At 36.9% G+C, this 13,668-nt stretch overlaps 2 protein-coding genes across 7 annotated transcripts in view; one reads left to right on the forward strand and one right to left on the reverse strand.

Moving 5' to 3' along the window:
- The first annotated feature begins 229 nt into the window (after positions 1-229).
- Gpr151 (G protein-coupled receptor 151) lies at positions 230-1,462 on the forward strand. Its single transcript, XM_013025497.1, has one exon. The coding sequence runs from the start codon at positions 230-232 to the stop codon at positions 1,460-1,462; it is 1,233 nt and encodes a 410-aa protein (XP_012880951.1).
- Positions 1,463-4,209: 2,747 nt separating this feature from the next.
- Tcerg1 (transcription elongation regulator 1) overlaps positions 4,210-13,668 on the reverse strand; it is a 62,598-nt gene continuing 53,139 nt past the window's right edge. For 5 of the 6 annotated variants that reach the window (XM_013025562.1, XM_013025563.1, XM_013025559.1 and 2 more), the window contains 4 exons: positions 8,708-8,887; positions 7,860-7,943; positions 6,446-6,546; positions 4,210-5,266 (listed from right to left, as the gene is read on the reverse strand). In XM_013025562.1, coding sequence (XP_012881016.1) covers positions 5,065-5,266; positions 6,446-6,546; positions 7,860-7,943; positions 8,708-8,887 — 567 coding nt within the window. In that variant the 3' untranslated portion in view covers positions 4,210-5,064. Of the gene's footprint in view, positions 5,267-5,533; positions 5,628-6,445; positions 6,547-7,859; positions 7,944-8,707; positions 8,888-13,668 lie in introns of all 6 variants that reach the window. The other variant, XR_001175413.1, reaches the window with a different exon arrangement.

The following is a 13,668-nucleotide window of genomic DNA, read 5'->3' on the forward strand; positions in this document are numbered from 1 at the left end:
TGCTGGCTGCCATTCACTGGTCACAGGCATATTGCGTGCAGCAAAGAGCTTAGCATTCAACCTTCTTTGCCATTCTGCACTCAGGAAACAAGCAAGGGGAGGGTCCAGAAGTGTCATTTGACACTGACAACAGAGGCTATTTTTCCTTTGTATCTTGTACAAAAGAGCCCAGGCACAAAGACTAACCCAAGAAGCTAGTCTCTGTGCAGTGGAGCTGGACAGAAAGGTGATGCTGACAGCTGCCTTTGCAGACTCCAACTCCAGCATCATGAACTCATCTTTGGCTCACCTCCACTTTGCTGGAGGTTACCTGCCCTCTGACTCCAAAGACTGGAGGACCATCATCCCTGCTCTCTTGGTGGCTGTCTGCCTGGTGGGCTTTGTGGGGAACCTATGTGTGATTGGCACCCTCCTCCACAGCACTTGGAAAGGAAAGCCATCCATGATCCACTCTCTGATTCTGAATCTCAGCCTGGCTGATCTCTCCCTCCTTCTGTTTTCTGCACCTGTCCGCGCTACAGCATACTCCAAAGGTATTTGGGATCTAGGCTGGTTTGTCTGCAAGTCTTCGGACTGGTTCATTCACATGTGCATGGCAGTGAAGAGCCTGACAATTGTTGCAGTTGCCAAAGTGTGCTTTATGTATGCAAGTGACCCAGCCAAGCAAGTAAATATCCGCAACTGCACCATCTGGTCAGTGCTAGGGACCATCTGGGTCGTGGCCAGCCTGTTACCCCTGCCAGAGTGGTTCTTCAGCACCACCAGGCAGCACGCAGGAGTGGAAATGTGCCTCATGGATGTACCAGTGGTGGCTGAAGAGTTTATGTCAATGTTTGGTAAGCTCTACCCTCTCCTGGTATTTTGCCTCCCCTTACTTCTAGCCAGCTTTTATTTCTGGAGAGCTTATGGCCAATGTAAAAGAAGAGGAACTAAGACTCAAAATCTTAGAAACCAGATGCGTTCAAAGCAACTCACAGTAATGCTGCTAAGCATTGAGATCACCTCTGCTCTTCTGTGGCTCCCAGAATGGATAGCCTGGCTGTGGGTGTGGCATCAGAAGGTTAAAGGCCCACCACCACCACAAGGGTTCATAGCCCTGGCTCAAGTACTGATGTTTTCCATCTCTTCAGCAAATCCTCTCATTTTCCTACTGATGTCTGAAGAATTCAAGGAAGGCTTGAAAAGCTTGTGGAAATGGATGGTGACCAAAAAGCCCCCAGCTGCCTCACAGTCTCAGGTAACACCAGCTGGTAACTTGGAAGTTGTTCCTGACAAGGTTCCATCTCCCGAGTCTACAATATCCATTCCAGAGAAGAAAACCAACTCACCCAACTCTGGCAAAGAGAAACCTGAGAAGGCAGAGATTCCCATCCTTCCTGATGTAGAGCAGTTTTGGCATGAGAGGGACGCCACCCCTTCCATACAAGACAATGACCCTATCCCCTGGGAACACGAAAAGTGATGAAATCTCCAAAGAAAATCTAGTTTGCTGTCTTTACCGGTACCACTGCTTACTGAGTACTGCTGACCTTAGTGCATAAAGTACAATAAAATTATTATTAGGAATTACAAGAATGCTTCACCTTCTGCATTTTAAAATGTATAATGTGGTAAGTCATTTATCATGTGAGAATTATGCTTCAGAATTAAAAAAACCTGGGTGTCCAAAGAATTCGCTGTAGAAAACATTGGTTGTGTAGAGATGCTGTTGCCTGTGACCAGAATCCAGATGTTTGCTCAGCAGGGTCAGTGGCTTTTGCACCTTAGGCCCAGCCCTGTACTGTGCTGGCTGGAGTAGAATTTTATTCCTGAACCCATGGATTCTAATGTTAAAAGTTTATTTCCCATACCCAAAGCTCAAATTAAAAGTTTTGCAAGTGTGAATTTTCCTTCCTTCTTTATTTGCTTGGTATATGTTCTTACTCGATAGCACTTGACTTATCCTGATCAAAGTTTACTGAATAGGGACTACTGCCTTATTCAAGTTGGGAGCCATTGCAAACTAGCTCGATTGCCTAACTTTAACTCAGACTTCGCCTTACCCTGTAAAGGCTGTTTCATTTCCATTGAAAATCAAAGATCCCCACCTTCCCTCAGTGGTGGGGGGGAGGGGGTTTAGCATGAGAGGAAGCAGTCCCCTAAAGCCTCTAAAAATGAAAGGCTTTGCAGCTTCAAGGTCTAAACATTGTAACAACCTGACATTCTATACTGTGATTTAAATATTTTTAAATTGCCCTTTTTCTTCTAAAATACACGAAAGTCATTATCTACAATAATGTCTTTTCTCCCAAGAACAACCTAGAGCTAATGATGCAGCCTTAAATATAAAGGAGTTGTAATCTTTGATGCTAAGTGGTATCAACTTTATCTGTACTAATGAATTTGAACCCTGCCCAACTTTGAAGATATTGCAGAGCTGCTAAGTAATGAAGAATAACAAGTATTTTGGATAAAGTATGAGAGAAAAAAACCAATAAAGTGACACTGTCCAAAAAAATGTATTCTCTACCTGACATAGGTCACTATAAACCCTTTGTACACCACCTTCAAAATAAAAAGCTAAAAAAAAAAACATTAGGACAGAATTTGGCTAGTAGAAAAATCACAATGGTAAGAAGGAATAAAAACCATGTTCTCTGTACCTATATAGTAAAATTTGAACAAGCAAACTGCTGCCTCATTTTATAGTAAAGTAAAATGCATCTAACAAAACATTATGGAACATCTTCCATTATTTGTTCACCCTAGGATATTTTCACCTCCACCCAGGAAGAAAAATTCTTCTAAAACAAACAAGATAGTGAGAGATTATGACTGCTGTTCTTAATGTTAGGTCTGAGATTGTGTTTGTTTGCTTTTCATAAAAGGTCATAGTTTGCTTTTCAACATGGCAAGATATAGATTTCTTTTGACTTGTTCTTTGTAAATTTTACTTAAGCTCACATTTTCAAAAAAAGTAGCTTAATCCAGGAATTCAAAATGTTGTTCTCTGACACCAGTTATTCAAGGATTACATTTAAATTGTGAGACACAACTTAAGAATTTTTATGTCACTAGAAAGCATGAAAACCTGCAGGGTTTGATATTTAAACTTGCAAAGAGATAAAAGCAATGTTTTACTTCATATAGGTGTCAGAGACTTTGATCATTTCAAATTTATCACTTGGAGCAACAGGGCTTTATGGGGAGATGTCACAGGTGAATTGCAGACAAACACATCAAGATGAAGATACACTGCAACCAAGTGTACTAGAACCTTTCTTGAAGAACTTGATACAATAACTTGCTACCTTAAGAAAATGTGAATAGGCCAAGTTTGATTTGCAACTTACTTGAACACTGGAACCAAAATATTTAATAGTTAAGACAAAAGCAGTAAATAATAGATGTCACCAAGTCATTTTCTTCACTCTTCTATACTGTAAAAAATGGCATTAATGAATGAACAAACAGTACTATGTGGAATTTAGAATAACAAAATACAGTGGCGTAGAACTCTGACCTTTGCAGGAAGTCCTGTTTCTGTAATGGTTGTACACTCTTTGGCAAGTACTTCAAATTTATTCATTAAAAAAAATCACTTGGTGAATTTATAAAAACAAATTTCAGAAGGAAAAATATACAAACCCTATTCAAATCCTATTTCTCAATTTTGCAGGTTGAGACCAGTCTGACCCACCAACGTCAATTTCAATATGTAGCGCTCAGAGTTTCTAAGGCACTTAGGTTTTGTTGCATCATAGTAGGTGTGAAATAGAAGAGAAATTATCTTCTTAATATAAATGTATCTTCTAACGCATTTACTCATTTGGCATGCAAAGACTTATTTATATGAGCAAGCTCAGAGGATCCTACAATAAAATAGGATTTTTTTTTAATCTGGGGAGGTAAAGCTAGAAAAAAGTCATTAGGAATCAAAGCTAAGTCCACGGTGTGGTTCCCAGGACAAACTGAAAGGATGCCAATAAGGCACAAGCCATTGATGTTCACACACACAAAAAAAAGTTAAACAAGGAAATCTTCTGACTATTGGCAAAAAGTATTATTACCAAGTCTTGAACACCAATAAAAGAATTCTCTACAAATTTCTTCCCCTTTGTAGTAGAAAACAGTATTCTGCCTTTAAAAACTACTTAATATTCAAGTTCAGTCAACTTTGGTTTAAAATGAAGACTTTATAAATTGTGTAACATTAATCATATACAATCCACATATATAAAAAGGGTTGGTTTATTGTAGTTCAAATACATAAACAGAACATTCAAACATTTTAAAATTAAACTTTAGAAACAAAAGTTCAACATTCAAACAGGAGGAGAGTTTACAGAGAACACCCAGAAAGGTAATTTTTGTTGTCTAACCCAGGATATTGGTGAAGATCATTCAATGGCAAATAAAAGATGTTTAACCAGTTCTACTCTGGCTAACACATTAGTTATGAATGTGATTCCATACCTGAGAAGAAATTACTAAATATATCTTCTCTTAGGCTAAACAACAAGACTTGGCCTATAATTCAGAAGGGATAATCAAAGCACATAAGTGAACATAGAACTATACTGTTCTTTAGAGACAAAGGCAAAAGTACGTCCATTATGGTATTCTTAGCCTCTGGAAGAATTCAATTTTCAGTGTTTTTTTTTTTACCCGCTTTAAAAAACAAAATCAAAACAAACCCCAACTTAGGTTTCTTAAGAGTCTGTGGCATGTGCATCTTGCGAGTTCAAACCACAAATGCTCCTATGTCTTGCATGTGTAACACTGCTAGAAAGAACATCACCAAGTCACTGACTTCCACATCTTATAAAAGGATGATTTTTAGCTTCAAGATTTCAGATTTACCAGAGACAGCCTATATTTGAGTATGTATGTCAGTCATGCCACACAAAGAAAAGCATAAATATTTCCAGAGTGTTCTGTTCAGAAACGGTTCGTGAATGCTTCTCCTTCTGTTCGTCGGATGGTTTTGCAATAGGTTGACTAATGCACATATGAAAAAACCCTGAAAACTGGCTCATGCAAGCATTTTGATTAATAGATACCCCAGTGGAAGATTATTTAGAATTATTTTGTAGATCGTCTAGTGGGTTCTGATGCTGTAGGAGGTGGGGGTGGACCCCGGCGATCCAGGTCATCAACGTAAGCCACGATCAATTTACGCCTCTCCTCTGGTACACAGTCCAATACTAAATACCGTTTGTCATTTTGCAAAATTTTTTCTACATCTTTCAGGTGCTGATCCGACTCTTGGATTAGCTTTTTGGATCTGAAATAAGAAAAAGAGGTCCAAGAATTACTGACTGCTGTTCATTCATCTTTCAGAAATGAGCTGGAAATGTCCATCTAGCTCCTAATTGTGTTTCCATTTTTTTTTTTAAAGAAAAATTTCACTGCAGTAGTCACCTTTGTAGTCACCTCAGCAAAGACTCCAAGGAGTGAAAGGGCCTCAGAAGCTGAATTACCCTCCCACCCCTACTGGTGGTCCCTCCAGATCAGGGCTGAGGGTGGGTGGGTAATCTTGCCCGTTCTGTACCTGTTCTGTGGATGAACAGAGGACTTCAGTCTGCGGGGCTGCCAATCCCAGCATCTTTCACAAGCTTTCACTTTCACATCTTTCATTAAATTAACTATAAAAATGTAGAAAGAAGTCTTACTTCACATCTAATTTAAAAGCCCAAGCTGATAAAAACATTAAGGATCCTGACCAAAAAATCCAAATGATAAAATACCTAAAAACCACACCCTCAGCACTATCTATCCTCCCGTGCACATACCCTTCATTAAGATATTTCATATTTTCTTTAAAGGGAGAAATGCTGGAGGATGAAACAAAAATGATTTCTTGCATACTGATTGGAAAGCAATGCAAAATTGAATTCCCGATAATTACGGAATGGTGGAAACAACTGGGTATGTTACAAAGAAGTCTTGTTCGAAGGTTTCTGATTTTATATTTTTTCAGATTCAAATGGATCCAGCAAACTGCTTTCCTCTGAGAAAAATTTTTTGCTAAGCTTAAGTAGATTATTTCAGGCATTAGAATGGTCTAACCACACTGAACAGTCTTCAGAGGAGGCAAAGAAAATTGGTAGTGAAGTATTGTTTTTAAAGTCCCTTTGTGAAATATGACTTTTATATGGTTAGGAGTACTCCTTAATAATAGCAGTGAAGTAAAAACAAAAATATGTTTTAAAAACTGAGTGGTGAATAGTATAAAATAAGAATTGACATCTGGGCCCTTTCTTTCAAAAACTTTTTTTAAAGAACTGTAGATAGAAGCTATGTGTGGCCTTGGATAAAAGTTGGCATCTTCTTATTCCTAAAAATTAATAATGTCATTTTGCAAAATGTCAACATGTGTGTGAATGCAAAGTATGCTTTGGCCATTAGAGCAAAGACTAGTAAAGACAACAACTGCCGATATGAAACATTTCACTGCACACACCTATATGTAATAAATTTGGTCTCTTTCAAAAGCGTCCTGAAGTCAGCTTTGGCTGTGATGTATTTGTCTCTAATATATTCTTCAAATTCTCTTTGTTTTTTCTGCAAAACAAAGAAACAAAAAGTAAGATTAAGAGATCCACTCATTAAAAAGTAAACATTACATATTAAACTAGTAATGTGTAAGTCACAAAGCAAGATTAAAAACTCAAAAAGGGTACTTTTCATAAACTTTTCTTTGCACAAAAGGTAATGAAGAGAGGAGAGGGAAAAGAGAACTTAAGAAACTGTTTTAAAGGAGGGGGTAACAATGTTCAACAAGAAATGTACTCATTACCTTACTCATATAATTGAAAACTCTCTGGACAGCATATCTTTACAATAAAATAAAATTTAAAAGAAACTTTATTTTAAGCATTTGGCTTTCTAGTAAATAAACTGTAATGAGAGGTGTACACTCTTTGGTATAAAGAAGACCATACTGTCAATTGCCAACAGAAAATAAACTGACAATGTATCTCCCAGCTATTAATTTCTTAGAAACTTTTATTTTGTGGTCTATATATCAAATATTTTATTTACTAGAGTTCTCAAAGTTTGAGAAATGAGTTCTATAGAATTTTAGTTGAAATGATCAGTTAATAAATATCCATGGGAAAAATAAATGTCCATGGGAAAATAAATGTCCATTTCCTACACAGGGGTACGAGTGAGAACAGAACTTGACTTTTAGAAACCTCATGTACCCGAGGCCCCTCTACTGCAAAATCCCTGGCATATCCAAAAACACGAGACCTTGCTGTGGTGTGCCACTGCAGTGGTTTAAGAATCAGGTACTGAAGTAGCCTGAATCAACTGCTAGCCTGAATAGATCTGTCTAGTGTGACTCAAAACTATTAAATTTCTAAGATCGTAAATGGAAGCTCAACACCACGAATTAAGACTTTTATAGATTATGCTTTCTTGTTAATATACTGCATCTTCTTCTTTTTTTTTTTTTTTAAAGAAAAGAATGAACTTAAAATCCAGACTCAGGGCCAGGTGCCAGAGGCTCACACCTGTAATCCTAGCTACTAAGGAGGCAGAGATTAGAGGATCACGGTTCAAAGCCAGCCTGGGCAGGAAAGTCCATGAGACTCTTTCTTATCTCCAATTAACCACCAGAAAACCGGAAGTGGTGCTATGGCTCAAGTGGTAGAGCACTAGCCTTGAGTTGAAGAGCTGAGGGACAGTGCCCAAGCCCCAAATTCAAGCCCCATGACTGACCAAAAATAAATAAATAAATAAATCCAGACTCAGTTCTCATAGACTTGAAACGAAACACCAACTTCATTTTGGTCAAGATATTAGTGGTGAGCAAGCTTCTAGTTAATATTCCTAAACTGATAGTAAGTTAATACACAAAATCCCCTTACCCTGTCACTGGAGGAGAACTTAATGCACCGAGGATCTTCCTTAATGATTTTTTTCACTTCTTTCCACGTAGATGTTAAGGTAATCTTTGAAAAGATTAAGTAAATGAAGAACATTAATACAATTTGCCTTCATTAAGGAGATCAAACTGCAGCACACATGGCACATAATATTACATACTGACTGCACTTTCTTGTAATGCCCAAATGTAACTGGACTAGTTAAGAGACAGGGAAGAGCTCTAATGAAATTTGTTTTTGTTGGCTTGTTACAAGTTATTTTCATAATCATACTTTCAAGGTGGCCTAAGACAATCACCTACAAACTCTGTATTTACATGGGCAAATATCCTAACTTCTGAAGAGACTATCACCAAAAAGAGAGCAGATAAACAGGAACATAACCTGAACCACAAAGTGTAAAAACTCCCAAAAAGGGAGCTGTAAAACTAAATTAAAAATAGAGCAAAAAGAGATGACATTGATCATGCCTTGTACTCTCAATTTATCTGATTCCATTTTTGCATAGGTACACTAAGTATTATGACTGAAAAAAAAAAGAGCAAAAGAAGGAAGTCTAATTTTAGGATCACTGATAACACAAAGCTAAAGACATTTCAAATTATCATGGTAGTAGTTATGAATCTGAAAACTGACAAAAGAAGTAATTCCTCAATAGTAAGAATGATGTAACATGTTAGAGAGAAAAAAACCCAGAAGAGTATCATAAAACTTAGGAATTCTAGTCATTCCAGATCAAAAGACCATGACACTAAAAAATCACATCAATATACTGTTGGAATTATGAAGTTTCATCTGGATTAAAAAAAAAGAAAAATAGAAAGTCTCACCGCTGAAGTTTCATCCAGAAGTTGCCTAAAGTGCTCCCTTTTCTTTTTGGTAAGTGCTTCAATATGTTCATTGAAAAGTTTCTCTTTCTCCTCTCTTTCTAGTAAGGACCCAGATTCCCAGCGGTGATCTTTTCTGAGGGTCCTCCGAGTATCAGACCATGACACATCTGAAGAACGAACCTATAAATAGGAAATTACATTTATCACCAAGTAATCATTTCATATTTTAGTAAATACTTCAACTATTTAGTTCAAGAATAATTAATCTAGGGCTGGGAAGGTGGCTCAGTGGTAGAGCACTTGCCTTGCATGCCTGAGGCCCTGGGTTCGATTCCTCAGCACCACATAAGCAAAAAGAAAAAAGCCGGAAGTGGCGCTGTGGCTCAAGTGGTAGAGTGCTAGCCTTGAGCTGAAGAGCTGAGGGACAGCGCCCAGGCCCAGAGTTCAGGCCCCACAACTGGATAAAAAAAAAAAAAAAAAGAATAACTAATCTAGTTTTTGCTTTGAATAGGTACTTATGTTCAGAAGCCAGTAGTATTTTCTAAAAAATAAACGTATCCTCTTGAATAGACTACATTATAAATAAGTTTTCTATTAAAAGGCCATTTAAAAAGCTGAGTACTGGTGGCTCATGCCTACTATAGTCTAGCTAATCAGGAGGCTGAGATTTGAACATTATAGTTCAAAGCCAGATTGGACAGACAAATCCATGAGTCTTATCTCCAATTAAATACCAAAAGCCAGAGGAGAAGTTGTAGCTCAAGTCCAGTGCTAGACTTGAGCAAAAAAAAAAAAACAAAACAAAACACAACTTCAGGGGCAGTGTCCAGGCCCTGGGTTTAACCCTCAGGACTGGTACACAGACACCAAGTGTACATAACTCCATCTTATTTAGAATTCATTCAAAACTGACTTTATTTTAAGCCTTAAGTCTAATCTTTCTGTGCTCAACTAAAGTATCAAACAATTTTAGAGATGGGAAAAAATAGGAAAATAACTTAGTTAAGTCCACAACCGCTACAAACTTAAAACTGTATTTATATATACCCATCAATTAAGATAGTGGTAATTTTTGTCTTCTGGGTATTAACATTAAAAAAAAGAACCTTGAGTTCAGTCTGGTCTTATCAATTACCTAAGCATATGCAAAAATTAATCTTTCAAATAGGTGCAGAAAAAGTATCTGGTAATATAATGCCTTTTCATGACTTTAATTCTCATTGCATTAGTTAAAAGGAGAATTTAAGGCCACCCATGACAAAACTATAGCTAACAGCTAACATCAGCGTAAGGTTGAAAGCTTCTGCTTTATGGCAGACAAAACATCAAGGATGCCCTCTTCCAGCATTTCTTTTCAGCAATTAAGCATGAGAAAGAAAGACATTCTAACAGAAAAAAAAGTGGGTATGTCTTTATTTGCTGATGATTTTTTTTGCCAGTCATGGGGCTTGAACTCAGGGCCTGGGCACTGTCCTTCAGCTTCTTTTGCTCAAGGCTAGCACTCTACCACTAAAGCCACATTCCTAGTCCTGATGACATAATTTTGAATAGCAAAAAACCTGAAGACTATCAAAAAAACTTCGAACTAAATTAAAGCTCTAAGGTACAACATGGGAGAAAATATATGCAAATCACGTAACAACAAAAGTAGGCACCATTTTTATAAACTAGTAAGTTATCAAGGAAATTAAAAAATATTTTTTTTTCAGGTAAGGGGTAGGTTTATTCATCGTTCTGGCTGGCATCAGGCCATCTTGGCCCTCCACGCGGTGGGGAAAGGCCTGGGAAAGAGAGAGAGAACTGGGAAAGAGCAAGCTAGGAAACAGAAGGGAGCTGGGAAAGAGAGAGAAAAGAGCTAAAAAGAGAGCATCTGGGAAAGAGGTGGGAAAGAGAAGAGAGCTGGGAAAGAGAAGAGAAGAGAAGGGAAGAGAAGGAAAGAGCTGAGAAAGAGCTAGAAAAGAGCAGAGAGAGAGCTAGAAAAGAGAGAAAATAACTAGAAAAGAGAAGAGCTAGAAAAGAGCTAGACAAGAGCAGAGAGAGCTAGAAAAGAAAAGGGAGCTGGGAAAGAGAAGGAAAGAGCTGAGAAAAAGCTAGAAAAGCAGAAAGAGCTAGAAAGCTTAAAAAATATTTCTGACCATGAATATACATACAGTCAATTATTTTTTGACCAAGATACCAAAATACAAAATAGGGAAAAGACAGTATCTTCAAAACCCATTGTCAGTAAAACTGATTATCTACATGCAGAAGGATAAAATCAGATCAATTCACACACATGCAATAATGCAATCAATGCAGAATGGAGTAAGGACTTAAGATCTGATGTGCCTAGGTAGGCTCAGTATGTAAAGCATGAGATTTTTTTTTTATTTATGCACGTTGTTACAGGTAATTTTTCCAATATGTCACAAAAATACAGTGGTAATAACGAAAGCAATAACAATCTCGTTAGATGCTTACTGAAACTTTCCTATTTGTTCCAAGTATTATTTATTTTAATCTTCACTACTGCTATGATTAAGTATTTCATTACCTCCATTTTATTGATGAGCAAATTAAGTCTTTTAGAATTTAATTTATTTTCCAAATTTACATAATTCTTTAGCATTTAGTCTAGGTTTCTGAACAAAAAGTCTGTGGTAGTAATTTTTTTTAATCCACACCCTCAGTTTACTAAGTATGTCCTGAAACATTCTGTGGAAATGTCACTGAAGAAAACATCATAGTAGCTACTCTTTACAAAATTTCATCTCAAGACAACATACAATGCAAATTGTTTAAACTCAGCTTTTCAAATGTACATACTTGCAATTTTTGCTTTCTAATGGCTTACTCTTCTCAGTTTACATTTGTGTTAGCAATTCTGAGCTAATTCATTAATACTTTTGTCTCAAATTTTATCCCCTACAAATCTCTGAAGCTACTGATGCATGGTTATGAAAAGAATGTATGCTCTAACATAAAGATAACAAAAATGCAAATTCAATAAATACAAGCAGCAAAACATCAACAACCTGAAGGTATACTTGCTGTGATAAAAATTGTCCCCAGATACTAAGTATCTGCCAAGATACAGAAGACACTGACCATTAACTGACTGATTCCAAGTTTGAGGCATGTTTGAAGAATGTACAGTAAGAGAGTAAAAGGATTTCTGTAAGGATCATGACAACTAATTTCAATATCATAACACATTTCAAATTTGTGACATATTTGTGCCCTCTCAAACCACCAATTCTTAGTGACTTTAAGACTTGCATGGTATGGTGGTGCATTCCTGTAACCCCTAAAGTCCAGATGTTGAGGCAGAAGGTTCTCAAGTTTAAGACCAGCATGGACTACTAGAATAAATAGACAAGCAAGCAAGCAGGGTAGTGATGTAATCCTAGCTACTCAAGAGTCAGAATCTAGTCAGCTTGGCTTTAAACAGAGAAGTCCATGAGACTGTACCTCCTAAATAAGCAGCAAAAAGCTGGACTGAAGTGTGGTTCAAGTGGCAGAATGCTGACTAGACAGCCAGGAGTAAGCATTCCAAGTTAGAGTGCAAGGTCCTGAGTTCAAGCCCTACTACTAGTGCACACGCACACAAGCACACATGCCAACACACAAACACACAAGATAAAATGAAAAACTACTATATATATATATATATATATATATATATATATATATATAGACAAATGAGATTGCATCTAACTAAAAAGGTTTTGCACAACAAAGGAAATAATCCACAAAGTGAAGAAAGCCCATAAAATGTGAGAAAATGTATGCAAATCATACATCAAGAGGTAAATATTAAAAATATGTGAGAAATCAAAAGAAAGTGAATACCCAAATTTTTAACAAATGGGCAAAGAACCTGAGCAGACATTTCTTAAAATATGACACAAAAGAGGCAAAAATTATATGAAAAAATACTCATCAGCACTATTCATCAGTATAGTACTCAGCCTTAAAAAAAAAGGAAATCCTGTCATTTACAACAACATGGATGAAACTGCAGGACATTCTGTTAAGTGAAATAAGCCAGTCATGGAAAGACAAAGCTCACACAATCTTACTTGAATGTGTAATCTTTAAAATGGAATTAAAAGCTGGGTGCCAGTGGCTCACGCCTATAATCCTAGCTACTCCGAAGGCTGAGATCAGAGGATCACAGTTCAAAGCCAGCCCAGGCAGGAAAGTCCATGAGACTCTCATCTCCAATAAACCACTCAGAAAATCAGATGTGGTACTGTGGCTCAAGTGGTAGAGTGCTCTCCTTGAGGTGAAGAGCTGAGCGACAGCACCCAAGCCCATAGTTCAAGCCTTACAACCAAACAAAAAAAAAAAAAAGAAACTAAAGAAGTAGACAACAATGTGATATTTGTTTAGAGGGACAAAAAAAAAGTGAGAAAGCAGAAAATGAGGATAATGTCAAAAAGTACAAAGTTTCAGATAACAAGAGTAACATTTGAAATCTACCGCACAGCAGGGTGACAGACAACAGTATTTATTATACATTGAAAACAACTAAGTAAATTTCAAATGGCTCACCACAAAAAATGGTAAGTATGTCAAAGTAATGATTATGTTAATTCACTTGATTTAATTATTCTAATATTGTATACACAAAATTACATTGTACTCAATTGTGAATAAAATTATCATTTCTCAAATGAAAATATTAATTTTAAAAAAAGGACAAAGTAACAGAAGACATAACAGGTCTGGCTGGATCACCAATACAACTGATGGCTATAGTACCAAAAGCTAGGCTGCACTACTGCTAATGCTAGGAAACAGGGAAAAACGAAATAGGGGAAGATGAGATGGGAAAAAGGTGAAACTTGTTTTCTTTAATGCTGGTTAAAGAACCAACATCTAAATGTGTAAGATAAATAGCAGAACAGAGACCACAAAATAAGTAAGATGTTATCACTTCTGTCAAAGAGCATTTTTTGTTTTTATAGCATGAACAG

This window comes from Dipodomys ordii, unplaced genomic scaffold, assembly GCF_000151885.1.
Source record: "Dipodomys ordii isolate 6190 unplaced genomic scaffold, Dord_2.0 Scaffold85, whole genome shotgun sequence".
NCBI classification, from domain to species: domain Eukaryota; kingdom Metazoa; phylum Chordata; class Mammalia; order Rodentia; family Heteromyidae; genus Dipodomys; species Dipodomys ordii.

Coding starts and splice junctions, on each gene's coding strand:
- Gpr151 (XM_013025497.1), top strand. CDS start 230: ATGCTGACAGCTGCCTTTGCAGACTCCAACTCCAGCATCATGAACTCA.